This window comes from Humulus lupulus, chromosome 1, assembly GCF_963169125.1.
Source record: "Humulus lupulus chromosome 1, drHumLupu1.1, whole genome shotgun sequence".
NCBI classification, from domain to species: Eukaryota; Viridiplantae; Streptophyta; class Magnoliopsida; order Rosales; family Cannabaceae; genus Humulus; species Humulus lupulus.
Genome location: NC_084793.1, coordinates 20,732,586 through 20,749,173, shown reverse-complemented (window position 1 = coordinate 20,749,173; position 16,588 = coordinate 20,732,586). Strand labels below are relative to the sequence as shown.

The 16,588-nt window shown below is 41.1% G+C and overlaps 1 protein-coding gene across 1 annotated transcript in view; it reads left to right on the top strand.

Annotated features, from left to right (window-relative positions):
* Window positions 1-2,614: 2,614 nt before the first annotated feature.
* LOC133794734 (protein ALP1-like) overlaps window positions 2,615-16,588 on the top strand; it is a 45,022-nt gene continuing 31,048 nt past the window's right edge. Inside the window, exon 1 of the mRNA XM_062232152.1 lies at window positions 2,615-2,744. Coding sequence (XP_062088136.1) covers window positions 2,615-2,744 — 130 coding nt within the window. The remainder of the gene's footprint in view (window positions 2,745-16,588) is intronic.

The window sequence follows — 16,588 nt, the reverse complement described above, 5'->3', positions numbered from 1 at the left end:
TAGTAGTAGTTATAGTATGTTTATTAGTGTGGATTTTGGTTCAAGCCGGGATTTAGTTGGAAACTCCTAGAAATAGTTATGGATTTTATAAGTTTAACCTATAGTTTAAGAATATTAATTATAACATAAGGTTTGATTAATATGACTGATTATGAAGATGATATTTATTATAACCTAAGATTTAGATAGAGCCAATAAGAATATGACACTTGTCATGAGCATAGTTATTCCTAAGGTTTAGATAGAGCCAATAGGATTATGACACTTGTCATATGCATGATTATTAAGGAATTATTATTTTAATGATAAAATAAGGGAAATATAAGACTTAGTCTTCACTAGAATCTGTTAGGAGCATGACATTTGTCACAATTTTATTTATTTGTAGATTAGGTTGTTATTTAGATAATTAAATAGATTTTTCGTAACTTTAGGGTACTGTAACTTTCGACCTATTTTTGACCCAGTTATGTTATGGTTTTCGAAAAATAGTATTTCTAGAAAGTTATAGATAATTGAATTAGCTTTCTAACGGTATAAAGATAGTCTAAATCAGAGTCTTACTGCTCAAGATATGTTGATTTTATTGCATGTGAGTATAGAGTTACGAGATTTAGGGAGTTAGAAGTTAGGATTCTATTTGTTTTTATTATTTTTTTCATTTTTAAAAATCAAATTTTGACTCCTTAAACCTCTCTCTGAACAATTTGACCAAGTCCTAAACCTTTGGCTAAAGAATATTCAAATATTTTCAATTAAATTCATTATTTTTATTCAAAGCTAAAAAGAAGATTTTTATTCCTAAAACTCTATAAATAGGACCTAGCACCAAGCCTTTTCATTCATTCTTCAAGCATTGATCAGAGCCTTCCATATGCTAGTGAGACTATAGAGTGATAAACACTTGGGTTGGGGTTATAAGCTTTATCATTCTAAGCTTATTAGACACTTGGGAAGTAAGGTTCATAGTGTGTATTTCGGTTTCGAGGTGTAGTTCGGTCATAGCAATTTCAAAGGTATTCCTATTCTTAGTTCTTTTTCTATATTGTTTCATTAGTTCTTATAGTTTTTCTCTACTCAATTCCTAACTCAGTCTTCTCTATTCTTGGTTAGGCGTCTAAGTTCTTCGAACTAGAGATTTCTTGTTGGTAAGTATCTTCTCGATGGTTTAGTTCATTCCTCTTCATCTCTTTCTTTTAGAAAACTCACCTCTCTATTAATGGTTTTTAGGAGTGTTCCAAAATCCTGACCTTGTTCTCATCATCCTAGTATTTTGGTAAGGAAAATAGGATAGTTCTTATGTGATATGTGCTATGTTATGTAAGATGTTATGATTATGCTATAGTATGATTTTATGTGTATGATATATGTATGATTGGGGCTTATAGTTGTTATATAGTAATCCCTATCACATTTATGTTTTGGGGCTTATAGTTGCTATATAGCAATCCCCAATAGTTATATGTTTTTGGGGCATTTAGTTGCTTAACTAGAAAACCTCATTGCAGTTTAAGGCTTATAGTTGCTTAGTTAGCAAACCCCAATAGTCACCATGTACATGGGTTAGAATTATGATATATGTGTTATAGTATATGATATATGTTCATAGTTTATGTGTATGATTGTGTTTCATGCTTGTAGTAGATTTTCCTTGCTGGGCATTAGGCTCATTCCTTTATGTTTTATATGTGCAGGAAAATAGTTATGGTAGCGGGAGGGTTCTTGGCAGCTTGGGAATGTGTATTGAGGGAGAATGAAATCGGTGGACTGCGCGAACGATTCAAGGATGAAGTTGTTTAAGTCTTTTAAATTATGATTTTTATGTATTTCCTCACTTAATATTGTAACCATTTTATTTAAGATTTAAGTTATGCTCTATTTTATTTTCAAAACAATGGGATCCCATATCCTACTATGAATTTTATGTATTTTAACTCTTTACAATTTTAATAAAGTTATGGTTATTTCATATATATGTTTTCTTAAGATTAGTGTCTGTGTATAGTAGTTATTAATGGTCCAAAGTCTAGAATAGTTGGGTCGTTACACAACGCGTCCATACAGACCGCACAAGGTCTGGAGGTGGTGTCCCCTCGGGACCTCGCCAACCTCGTAGGAACAACGGTCCAGGGATCCGCCCAAGGAATGTCTCACAGAATCAAGAACGTGGCATCAGTATCTCGATAAATGATGAGAATATTAAGTCGAAGGAGAAACCAAGGTGGCTCGTCCCGAGCATAATGGCGTGTTCTGAGGTCAAGCCGACCTAAGAGACAATCTTAATGCCTGAAGGTGCAATAAGTTCAAGGGGCGCAAGCCCGCCAACAGAGGTCTATCTAACCTGCAGGACAACCTCAACACCCGAAAAATAGATAATCCAGTGAAGAGCGTCAACCGAGACCGCGACCCGCTCCACGCAGAATTAAAGAGTCTGAAGAAGATCATGCTAAGAATGGCCAGATGGCAAGGCCACAACTTAGACTCGAAAGACAAAGAAGTGGAGCCATGCACTCCCCACATTGTGGCAGCCCTATTATGGCGGCTGGGACCCCACTGACCACCTTTCTAAGTTCAACAGATGGATGTCGGTGCACTACGTCTCTGACGACGCTAAATGTCACCTATTCCGGATCACTTTAACAGGACTAGCAGGCGAGTGGTTCAAGAAGCACTAACCATGATCCATTCAGTTGCGGCATCAGCTGTCATCTACCTTCCGAAGGAAATTCGTAGGAGCTCAGAAGGTGAGCTTTGAAGTCAATGCTTCGGACAACATTAAACAAGGGCCCTTTGAGACCTTCAAGGCATACATCAAACACTTTAAGGAGGAGGTGACAAGAACCAAGAGGTTTTATGATGGCTAGCAGTTTATGGCCTTTGTAACACCCTGGTTACCCCAGAACAGTTACGGTGAACAGTGAACCGTAAATTTGACTCGCTACCCTAGTCCTTTGGTTAAAAACGTGATCTAAGTGCTATTATCAGGTTAAGGTGAAAACCAGTAAAAAGGAAAGGATATATTTCATTAAGTAAATAAACTGCTCATGAGCCTTTCAAAATGTTTACAGGTAGTTCGTAATACAAAAGAGTCACTACTGTTTCAAATTTACAGTCCCCACCGGCCTAAGCGGCAAAAATAGGGTAAACCCCTAGTCCCTTTGAGAACTCCTTGACCGTGGCGGTCAAGCGGCCCTGTATGTACACCACATCGCCCAAGCTCTCCACTCAGGGTTGGTTAAGCTTTTCCTTCCCTTTACCTGCACCACATAGCACCCATGAGCCGAGGCCCAGCAAGAAAACACAATAAAGCATGATATAATATCAACAACGATCATAATAACCATTCAGGACTATCAGTCCAACAAATAGGTGACAATAGCCAAAAGTCACAATAATGAGCATCGCTCCCTCTAGCCATGTGACGATAGGGTCACCAGGGCTTAACTGATAAGTGATTCTTTCATAAGTTTGTTCAGGACAGGTGCATGGTGATTGGTCACCAACATAACCTTCCTCGCGACTCTAGAGTCGAAACTATGGACAACGTCCCCTAGCCATGTGACAAACGATCACCGGGGTCATATGCCTTGGCTATAGTCATCTGGTCGTAGACCAGGCAAGCGCTTATAAGTTCTTCGACCCTAGGGTCGGTCTAGCATTAATGCCATAGAGCCATTCAATGCATGGTTCTCGACTTTAGAGTCGGTCCCTGACTAGTCAGTGTCTTAAACAGGTAATCAGCGTACGCCAGCATTTAATATGCAATCCACGTTCACATATATCAACCAACATGCTCCAATATCAAACCATGCATGTCATATACCTATACAGGGTGCAACTGTAATCATACACTGTTTTCTTACCTTTGGTTCGAGTGAGAATTATTATATGAACGACCCCTGAGAACGATCAATCTTTAAATTCCTTGACGGTCACCTGGTCATAACCAAAATATAGGATTCATCAATAAAAATGATAACAGAGGGTTCCCAAACCAAGATCTAGCCTCCGGGACATCAAACATAACCCAACTAGGTACTAGGTTCAACCCCGAGGCCTAAGGTTTGAATCCCCAAGCTAAAAACATGTTTTTGGCTAAATTTGCCCTGATGGGCCGCGGCTCACCAGAGCCATGCCGCGGCTCACCCTCCTGACAGAGCCATTTTCACCTTTAAAGCCATCACAGGTCGCGACTCATTTCGCAAACCAGCCAAGAAACCAGCACGCACCAAACTCTCCCCTGCGTTTTCCCTTAGAACCAACCCTTCGAACCAACTCCAAACCTCCTCCAAACACCCAATTTAACCTCTAGACAACACCCATAGCTTACCCTCATCAAATCCCAATCAAACCAACACAAAAACTCCCTTTGATTCCCACTTTCCACATCAAAAACCATGAATTGAAAACTAAAAGGAAAACAGAGTAACACCTGAAACCGATGACTAAAACTCACCTCAAATTCAGATTTGAACCTCCTTCAATGGTTGAACCAAGTCCATCAACCCAGCCTTTGAGTTTCCTAGCTTAAAACCTCTCCTAGAGCTCAAGAACACCAAAGGAAATATAGAGAAGGATGATGTACGGGAAGGGAGAAGACAACCCCTATTTTTGTTCTGTTTAATCTTTATCCTTCTACAGCCAACTAAAGGGTAATATTAATCCCCTCAAATGACCAAAATACCCTTAAGCCACCTAAAGCCTCTAAAACCATTTCAAGGGTAAAATTGGTACTTTCCGCTTATCCCGTTAATCATAATTAACGCTTCCCAATTCCCGCTAATCTCAATATCCTCAAACACCAATAATTCATATCCCGTTACCCTAAAATCCCCAATAACGCTATAATCATCAATATCACCCCGAGACTCACCCCGAGCCCCGAGCTCAAACCTGTTATGAGCAAACCGATAAATCATGTTTAAGGATCGTCTCATGTCAAAATACTCGAACCAATACACATTATAATGTGGTCTCACAATATATATCATTAACACACAAACAAATATTCAATTATACCCTCTTCGGGCCAAATTACCAAAATACCCCTGTAAACAAATGTGGACTCACATGCATGCATTTAACATCATATTATAATATAATTCTCATAAACATGCATAAATACATTTAATGACATAATTAAGCAGTTATGGCCCTCCCGACCTACTAATCCAGCCATTAAACCATAATAGGGAATTCGGGGCATTACAACTATCCCCTCCTTACAGAAATTTCATCCTCGAAATTTACCTGAACAGCTCGGGATACTGACTCCGCATATCTGACTCCAGCTCCCAGGTAGCCTCCTCGACCTTGCTGTTCCTCCACAATACCTTAACCAAAGGTATTGTCTTGTTCCTGAGGACTTTATCTTTCTGATCAAGTATCTGAACAGGCTGCTCCTCAAAGGAGAGATCTGGCTCAAGCTCCAGATCTTCATAACTCAAAACATGACTCTCATCAGATACATACCTCCGAAGAGCAGATACATGGAACACATTATGCACGGTCGACTACGCCGGAGGCAAAGCTAGTCTGTAAGCCACTTGACCAATCCTCTCCAGGATCTCAAATGGACCTACAAACCTGGGACTCAGCTTGCCTTTCTTCCCAAACCTTCTCACCCCTTTCCATGGCGAGACTCTAAGGAAGACATAGTCTCCTACCTGGAACTCCACGTTCCTGCGTTTGGGATCTGCATAGCTCTTCTGTCTACTCTGAGAAGTAAGCATCCGAGCTCTAATCTTGTCAATAGCCTCACTGGTCCTCTGAACCGCCTCAGGACCTAAGTATCTCCTTTCACCTGTCTCATCCCAATGAATGGGAGATCTACACTTCCTATCATTCAGCATCTCATAAGGTTTAACACCGATGGTAGACTGATAACTGTTATTATAGGAGAACTCTATCAAAGGCAGATACTTACTCCATGACCCACCAAAGTCCAGCACACATGCCCGCAGCATGTCCTCCAATATTTGGATCGTCCTCTCAGATTGCCCATTTGTCTAAGGATGATAAGCTGTACTTGGTATAGCCCAGTATCCCAAGTGGCTATCCAATTCAGTTCTTGTGCCCAAGCCAAATGGCACCTGGATGACATGCATCGATTTCTCATATCTGAACAAGGATTGCCCAAAAGACTGTTTCCCACTCCCCAAGATAGATCAGATGGTCGATGCCACCTCTGGCTACGATTTTTTGTCATTCATGGACGCATACTTGGGCTATAGCCAAATATTTATGCATGTCGTGAACCAAGAGCATACTAGTTTCCAGACCGATAAAGTTGTCTACTGTTATATCGTGATGCCTTTCGAACTGAAGAATGCTGGTGCCACCTACCAGAGTCTGGTAAACCAGATGTTAAGGAACCAGCTAGGGTGAAACATGGAAGTCTACGTGGACGACATTCTTGTCAAATCTAGGACATCTCCCGACCATGTGGGCGACTTGGCAGAGGTTTTCTCGGTTCTCTGCCGATTCTGGATGAAATTAAGTCCCCAAAAATGCACATTTGGGGTGGCCTCCAGAAATTTCCTAGGTTTCATCATCAGTACTCAAGGAATTGAGGCAAACCCTGAGAATATCAAGGCCCTAATTGAAATATCATCTCCTCAGAAGCATAAAGACGTTCAGAGCCTGGCAGGAAGGATCGTAGCTTTAAGTCATTTTGTTTCCAAGGCAACAGCCAAGTGCATCCCTTTCTTTAATATGCTCTGAGGAGGTCAGATATTTGAATGGTCAGAAGAATGCGAACAGGCATTCCAGTAGCTCAAGGCGCACATGGAAAATCCTCCGATTCTATCCAAGCCCGTAGATGGAGAACCCTTCCTGCTCTATATGGCTGTCTCATAAAATGTTATCAGTGATGCCTTGGTAAGGGAGGAAGGCCGTGTTCAGCACCCTGTCTATTACGTTAGCAAAAGACTCCTCGGCATAGATTCTAGGTACCCGCTAATGGAGAAGCTAACTTTTGGCCTAATGGTGGCTTCTCGAAAACTAAGACCCTACTTCCAGGCACATCAAATTAAGGTCCTCACAAACCATCCCCTTAGGAAGGTCCTTCAAAAGCCAGAGTCATCGGGAAGACTCTTGAAATGCTCGGTGGAATTAATTTAATTTGACATCACCTGTCATCCGAGGACTGCTATAAAAGGTCAGGCACTGGTCGAGTGCATGGGGAATCATGAGAAGCCTGAAGGTGTCCCAGCGGTCGGACCAACCTGGAAGTTTTTTTGTGGATGAATCTTCAAACAAAAATGGTGCTGGAGCTGGACTCATTTTGGTTTCCCCTGAGATGCATAGAGTGCACAGCGCACTCCGTTTTGGGTTCGACGCCTCTAGCAATGAAGTAGAATACGAAGCTTTAATCGCTGGTCTCCAAATGGAAATTGAGCTCAAAGCCGAGGACCTCAAGATTTTTAGCGATTCCCAACTCGTACTAAACCAAGTACTTGGAGAATATCAGGCCCAGGGAACAAAAATGGTAGCGTATCTGGCAAAGGCTCAATAAACGTTGCATAACTTTAGAAGATTCGTTATTCAGCAGGTGCCATGAGAGAAGAATTCCAACAATGATGCCCTAGCTAAGTTGGCTACCACCAAAGACGTTGAGTTGATCAATGTGGTCTCCATTGATTACTTTTCTGCTCTGAGCATCTCAACTCCTGACAAGGTGGAAGCTGTACAACCCCAAGATGGTTGGATGGAGCCAATAGTAAAATATCTTGTCTCTGGGGAGTTGCCTTAAGATAAGAAGGCAGCTTGGAAGCTGCTCTATCAGGCACCTCGGTATGTGATCATGGACAGTAAGATGTATCGACGAGGTTATTCTATGCCTTTGCTCCTATGTGTGTCTAAGAAAGAAGTTAGTCTAGTACTTCTAGAAGTACACGAGTGCTTTTGCGGGGACCACGCTGGGAGCAAAGTCTTTCCAAAAAGATCTTAAGGAAAGGATAATTTTGGCTCACCATGAATGGAGATGCGATGGATTATGTCAAGAAATGCGACAAGTTACAGCACTTCGCTAACATCCCCCGAGCGCCTCCAAATGAGCTTACACAGATGACCAGTCCATGGCCTTTCGCTGTCTAGGGTATCGACCTTATTGGGTCCCTGCCTACAAGAAAGGGAGGAGTGAAATATGCCATAGTGGTCGTTGAATACTTCATCAAGTGGGTCGAGGCCGAGCCACTAGCTACGATCACCTTTAAAAAGGCCTTGGATTTTGTCATTAAAAACATCATTTACCGATACGGGCTCCTGAGGAAGATAGTCTCCAACAATGGGTTGCAGTTTGATAGTGAAGTATTCACAGACTTTTGTCAACAACATGGGGTTATCAAGAGTTTCTCCTTCGTGGCCTATTCGCAAGCAAATGGCCAAGTGGAAGCAGTTAACAAGACACTCAAGTCCACTTTGAAGAAAAGACTGGAATAGACAAATGGAGCTTGGCCCGAGGAGTTGCCTATGGCATTGTGGAGCTATCGCAGCACTGCTAGGACTTCCATCAGCCACTCACCGTTCTCCATGGTCTATGGATATGAGGCTATGCTCCTAGTTGAGGCAGCAATCTCCACGCACCAGCGAGATACATATGACCCGACCACGAACCATGCTTTACTGCAAAAATCCCTGGACCTCTTGGAAGAGCTCCGTGAAGCTTCTCAGCTTCGAGTAGCATCCTACCAGTAGAAGGTAGCCAGGTATTTCAACTCTAAAGTGACGGATAGAAATTTTGGGGTCAGAGATCTAGTGTTGCAAAAAGTCTTCTTAGCCATCCAAGACCCCAATGCAGGAGTGCTATGACCTAACTGGGAAGGCCCTTATTAAGTCGAGAGCGTTGTATGTCCGGAACATACAAATTGGCTCGACTAAGTGGAGAATTGATTCCCTACGCCTGGAATGTCGAGCATCTTCACCGGTATTACCAGTAGTATGAGCAGTGAACTTTGTTAATTTCTGTAGTATCCCTTGTAGCCTTCAGGCACATTTAATAAAAACTGTGTATATAAAACACAATATGAAAGAAATTTATTGTCTGCTTATATTTCTTAGTTTCCTTTATTCTGTTATTTCCATGTATAAGAACACCCACTCACTGGCCTGAACAAGTGAACGCAGACTAGTCTCTGATCACTTAGGGGCATGGAGTTAAGGCAGTGTCACAACTTGCAGGGAGCGAACAAGGAAACTAAGCTTGTCAAGTGGAGTAAGCCTAATGTCGCCACCCGAGTATAGAAAAATCTAGGAAACTACTCGAGTCTAGCCTAGGAGACTAAACTTGTTCCAAGCAGAATAAGGCTTAGCACTTAGAAGTTAGACAATATCAGTAGCGTGAGAATTGACTTTTGTTACCTCCCATGGACTTTGAGCCCGAGGAGCTCTAACCACTGTCTCTTGCTCTTAATATGTGAAAGGGAGACTGAGTCCAGTATACTCGGTCTAGAGCACGTGGTTTTTGTCACCTCCCGAGGACTTTGAGCCCGAGGAGCTCTGATCAAGCCCATTGTAATCCAATGAGCACCAAGTCATTGACTTAAGTGCTAAGATCAACAAGTAGTGGGAGGTTAGACTAGGGAACTAAACTAGTCGACAAGTGTAGTACCCCTAAGGTAAAAACCCTAAACTTAAACCTGGAAAAAAAACCCAGCGTAAAAAGTCCAAGTAGTGTGAACTTAGAGATTCAGGTTACCTCCCAAGGACAACGCGTGCTTGAGGAGTAATAACCAAATCCTAATCTTCGAAATGTGAATGGATGCTTGAGTCGCTTGTACTCAGGCATAGACTGAAGTATCTACGACTTTCAAGTCAATAGTTTGCAAGACCCTAACTTTAACCCTGGTCAACGTGAGTGGACTAAAGGTCACCTCCCATGGACATCACACCCGGGAAGCCCTGACCAAGTCATGGTAACCCCTAGTAGCACTAGTATGGATTAACATCACCTTCTGGGGACTTCGAGCCCGAGGAGTTGTGAGATAATCTTGAAAGGTGAACGGAAGCCCCGAGATATACGCTCGGGGGGCAAAGTTAAAGCCCATAACTGACATTCCGAGTTTTGCATACTCGGGGGGTAGGAAATTGATGTGCAAAAACTTCTGAAAGCCTGAGTCTTTGGACTATGGGGACACAGGGGGACGAAAAGTTAATTCAAGGACTCCAAGCCTGGGAAAACACTAAACGTCTAAAGGTTCGAGCACAACAGGCCGACTCCATCTTGGGATGTAGGAACTTGAGGATGTTGAGCTATGTTAAATTAATGCTAAATTTTGCGTTAAAGTTACTTCTTGGACTACGAGCCTACAAGAGACACTAGATGATGGAAATCACCTATAAACAATTTTGAGTTCTTGTTCTCGTGGCAGTCATGTTATGTTGAATTTACAGAACCAAATCAAATATTTAAAACAATTTCGAGTTCTTGTTCTCCTGGCAGTAATGTTACGTTGAATTTACAGTTTCAAATCAAAAATATTTAAAACGATTTTGAGTTCTTGTTCTGTGGCAATAATGTTACGTTGAATTTACAGAACCAAATAAAAAATTTAAAACAGTTTGAGTTCTTATTCTCATGGCAGTCATGTTACATTGAATTTACATAACCAAATCAAACATTTAAAATGGTTTGAGTGCTTATTCTCATGGCGGTTGGGTTACGTTGAATTTATAAAACTAAACCAAGGGAAACAGGACTTGGGGTTCTTGTTCTCGTGAATGTAATGCTATGATGAACTAAAAAGAATTAGAGTTTAAAAGTGGTGTAGGCTGTCATTATATTAAATATTTTAATTAGTGCCCGGGGGCTCGAGCGTTACGGGTTTTTCCCCAACAAAACCATGGCACGCAGGCCTGCTTGGTTAAAGAGAAAAAATTCTAAACAAGACAACTACTGAGGCCCTTGGCCTAGGGGCACCTCCGACACCAGCTTGATCATCGGGTCAACTTCGAGGGTACGACCTGCCACCGAAGCCTTTTTCTCCTGGGCTGCCCGGGTAGTGTCCGCCTCGAGACATGCCTCGAACTTGGTCTTCATGTCGGGATCCTCTGTGAACGAGAAATCCATGTCTCTATTGTTCTGCCAGGCAACGAAGAGCATATCCTCGCCCATCACACCAAGGTCTTTTGCAAGTTCTTCAACGTTTCTTTCAGCTTTCTATATCTGTAGTGTCTCGGAATTTTACTTAGCTAGATAGCAGCAGCAGCAGCCGCAGCAGCCGCAGCAGCCGCCGCAGCAGCCGCAGCCGCAGCAGCAGCCGCAGCAGCAGCAGTAGTAGTAGCTTGTAGTAAGTTAGTTTCCGTATATTTTGGTTCAAGTTGGGACTTAGTTGGAAACTCATAGCAACAGTTATGGGTTTTATGAGTTTAACCTATAGTTTAGAAATATTAATTATAACATAAGGTTTAATTAATATTGTTGGTCCTAGAAATATTGTTTACTATAACCTAAGGTTTAGATAGAATTAATAAGAGTGTGACACTTGTCACAAGCATGTTTATTAAGGATTTAAGTATTTTTTATGATTAGTTTAATTAAAAGAAAGATCTAGAAGCTCTAGAACCTTCTAGTAGTTGTTAAGATTACATTTTTACTCAGTCAAAGTTGTTTAATCAATTCAAAATTTGCTGAAAAAGTGCAAATACATGTTTGATATATCAACGTATGCCGATATATCGCAACTATAGGAGCCGATATATCTCCTACGAGAGATACAGAAAACACGTCGACTTCGCACAAACAAAAGCATGAAGGCTCGTGGTAAAGGTCCAGGTGATATATCGCCCATGGTAGGCGATATAGCACCTCTGGGAGACATTTTTTGAAGCATGAGGATTTAAATTTGAAAACAGCCTTAACCACTTGGACTTGCTCTTGAACGATTTTGACCGAGTTCTGGGCATCTGTTGAATGGAAATTCAAATATTTTTCATTTTATATTTATTTATTTATTCATTTTAAAAGAGGTTAGTTTCACTCCTTGAACTCTATAAATAGGACCTAGTACTCAGCCATTTCACTCATCATTCAAGCTTTTCTCAGAGCCTCCAAGCTGCTAAGGTTACTATAGAGAAAAACACTTGGGTTTGGGTTAGAAGCTTTTCCAATCTAAGCTTTTCTAAACACTTGGGAAGTAAGATAGAATGTTATTTTGGTATCGAGGTGTAGATCAAAGTCATAGTTCATCCAAGGTATTCTTATCCTTAAGATCAGTTCTTCATGGTTCTTTAGTTTTCTTTTGTTTTCATTTAGATCCTAACTCTTTGTTATGATTCTTGGTTAGGTGTTTAAGTTCTTTGAAACATTAAGATTTTTGGTAAGTTTTCATCTTGATGGTTTAGTTCTCTTTTTCATCTCCATTTCTTTAGAAAACTCATGGTTTTTACTATTGGTTTTAGGAGTGTTCCAATCTCGTTTTTATCTCCATATCCTGGTTTTTGGTAAGAAAAATAGGTTAGATTATATGTGTTTATATGTTTATGTTATGATATGTTTTATGCTATGCTATGATATGTGATATGATATTTTTTGTAGTCACTTGGGCATATGACTTGCTTAGATAGCAAGCCCCAAGAATTTTTATCATTTTCGTGGTTTAGAGTTATGATTTACCCTACCTCGATTAGTAGAGAGAGGACCTAGATGGGTTATCATATACTATAGTTGTGATCTAACCTACCTCGATTAGTAGACTGAGGACCTAGATGGTTTTATCACATACTACGTTAATGAGTTAATGGCCATTAATATTGTAGTCTTATATGATATACGTTTTTATAGTATTTACTTTATGATATAGTCTTATGTTTTATGATTTATGACATATATATGTTTTTAGTAGATTTTCCTTGTGGGCATTAGACTCGTTCCTTTTATTTTAGATGGTGCATGAAAATGAACTTGGAGGGCGGGTCAGATTCATGGCAGCTCGGCATGTGTATTGAGGATGAATGGATTGAATGGACTATTGGAAGATCGAGGATGACGTTGTTTTTAAGTTTTTTGATTTATTTTTTTATGTATTTCTGCACTTAGTTTTTTCTTAACAATTTATTTAAGTTATGTTTTTATGTTTTATGCACTAAACAATGGGTACCCATACCGTATTTTATATTTCGTACGATATTTCAGGTTTTAAATAAAGTTATGTTATTTCTTATATATGTATTCCAAAATAGTAGCTATGTTTAGTATTTTTTAATGGTCCGAGGTCTAGAATTAGTCGGTGCATTACACTAGCTCATCGACACGGGCTAATGACTCTGCCCGACTCAACTGGAGCTCCTCATGGACTTGGGCCTGCTCCTCCTCCATGGTCCACGTGCAGCCTGCAGTGTAATGCCCTGGTTAGCCAAGCCCATCACACTGTGTATTTTAAATAGTGCTTAACCCGCTAAACAGGTCTTTAGGCCATAAACGTGCATCTAATCTAATTAATGGGCCAGGGTTAAAAGTTTAGGTTGAAAGGAATGGATATTTGATTAAAAACGTTAAACTGTACATAGGATCCCCTAATGATGTTTAGAAAGTTATTTACAGTTCAAAATTGTCATTACAATTCAAAAGTTACAATAGGCCGACCTAAGCGGCAAAATAGGGTTACACCCTAGTTCCTCTGAGAAATCTTGGCCGTGGAGGTCAAGCGGCCGCATATGTACACATCGCCACCTATGCTCTCCACTCAAGGCTTAGTAAGCTTTTCTTTTCCTTTACCTACACCACATAGCACTTGTGAGCCAAGGCTCAGCAAGAAAACTTAATGATGCACGCATACAAGTACAAATAAATGATTCTAGAATCATTCTGGGGCCCGCAACCCTAATCAGATGACTATGGAGTCAACCTGGGGTCCCTTTCCCTGAATAGATGACCATGGAGTCATCCTGGGGTCCTGTGCCCTGAATAGATGACCATGGAGTCATCCTGGGGTCCTGTGCCTTAGACATGTGACCATAAAGTCACCCTGGGCCTTTTAGCCCTAGCTCTGAGTAACTAGCCATAGGACTAGTCAAGCGCTTTAGTTTTCTACGACCATTGGGTGGACGAGCGTGTAATGCTCTCTTGATTAGATCTAATCATATCAACTAGCGCTCAATGCACTATTGCCGCTCTTGACTCATAAGTCAATGCTTTACGACCAGCGCTTAACTCTATTGTCGTCCTTGATTGATAAGTCAATGCCTTTCTCAAGTAAATAATGTAACCAAGCATTCATAATGCAATAGATAACCATATATAGAGCACTCAACATGCTTTGTCAATAATCATGTATGTCACATAATGGGTATAGTTTTCTTACCTCAAGCTTGAGCGTAAAATAACTTAAGAACGACCCTTGAGCATGATCCTGACCTTTTGCCCTTAGTGGTAACCTAGTCATAACCAAATATGAAATCCCATCAATAAAGAACAATTAAAGATTCATGTATCTAGTCCTAGCCTACGAGACCTCGAAATCTACTAAACCGGGTAGTGGATTCGATCTCGTGCCTTAAGGTTTGAAACCCCAAACTTAAAACCTTTGCTAGCTCAAAAGAACCAGGCGGGTCGCAACCTGCCCCCAAGGGTCGCGGCGTGCCTCCCAGACAGAAAGGCCCCTATCTGGGTGCCAGGGGCGGGCCGCGACTTGCCATTGAGGATCGCGGTGCGCCATCAGGACAGATCCTCTCCTAGGCCCTGGGGATCGCACAGGTCGTAGCGCCCAAGATCACAGCCGTGACTTGACCCTGCAAACCCAACACCCCTATTTTCCTCAACTCAAAACTCACCACAAATCACTTCCAAACAATCCCAAAATCAAAACTAAAGTCCAAAACAACATTATAACCAAACCAACCATAAAACCCAAGCTTTAAAGCACTCAAAACTCTACCAAATACCCAATCCCATAAGCAAGCTTTTAAGCTTAAGAACAACATGAAAAATAGAGAAATAACTTTAAAAATTTATGCTTAGAATCATTACCTCAATCACTGAATTATCCATTAGCTTTACCCAATTAAGAACCTAGCTCAAACTTAGCTTCAATTCCCTTAAACTCCAAGCTTTCCTCGAGAAAATAAAAGAGAAATGAGAGAGAGAGTGTGTGACCGAGAAAGAGAAAGAAAAGTGCCCTGTTCCTTTTTTTCATTCTACAACCTTCCCTTGGCAAAACATATATATCCTTTAAGGAGAAAATGACCAATATATCCCTAAGGCCAACCTTCTCCCTCAAAGCCACCCAAGGGTAGTTTTGTCATTTGCCACCTACCTCGTTAATTATAATTAACGTCTCGCAATTCCCGTTACTCCTAATGTCCCCAAATAATTACCAATCATTTCCCATTACCCACTAAATCTCGGTAATGTACTAAGTACCAAATTACCCCTAGGCTCACCCCGAGCCCGTTATTTGAGCCCATTATGACTAAACCGCTAACTTGCTTCCTAGGATCGCCACATGCGGAATAGCTCAAATATATCCACATAATAATGTGGTCTCAACCATATATCACATACATGCACATAAATATACAAATATGCCCTCAGCAGGCCGAAACTACGAAAATGCCCTTCTTATAAGAAACGACCCCATATATATGTACACACAGCCATATAATAATACAACCCACATAACCATGCTCATAATCATATAATAACACATTAAACCAATTATTTCCCTCCTAGCCCCCTAATCTAGGCACTAAGCCATAATAGGAAATTTGGGACGTTACATCTATCCCCTCCTTACAGGAATTTCGTCCTTGAAATTTACCTGAACAGCTCGGGATATTGACTCTGCATATCTGACTCCAGCTCTCAGGTCGCTTCCTGCTATTCCTCCATAATACCTCAACCGAAGGTATAGTTTTATTTCTCAGGACCTTGTCCTTTTTTTCAAGTATCTGGATTGGCTGATCTTCAAAGGAGAGATCTGCCTCAAGCTCCAGATCTTCATAGCTCAAAACATAAGTCACGTCAGATACATACTTCTTAAGAGCTAAAATATGAAATACATTATGCACGGCTAACAATGCCAGTGGTAAGGCCATCCTATAGGCCACCTGGCCGAAATCCTGTCTAGGATCTCAAATGGTCCTACAAATCTAGGGCTCAACTTGCCCTTCTTCCCAATTCTCCTCACCCCTTTCCATGGTGAGACTATAAGGAAGACATAGTCTCCAACTTGGAACTGCACGTTCCTATGCTTGGGATCATCATAACTTTTCTATCTGCTTTGAGAAGTGAGCATCCGAGCTTTGATCTTCTCAATGGCCTCATTGGTCCTCTAAACCACCTCAGGACCCAAGTATCTCCTTTCTCCTATCTCATCCCAATGAATGGGAGACCTGTATTTCCTACCATACAACATCTTATAAGGAGCCACTCCAATAGTCGACTGATAGTTGTTAATGTAGGAAAACACTATCAAATGCAGATACTTGCTCCAGGACCCACCAAAGTCCAACACACATGCTCGCAGCATGTCCCCTAATATCTGGATCGTCCTCTCAGATTGAACAGTACTGAACTTCAACTGTGTACCCATGGCCTTCTGCAAACTTTCCCAGAACTTGGAAGTAAATGTGGGGTCCCGGTCTGACACAA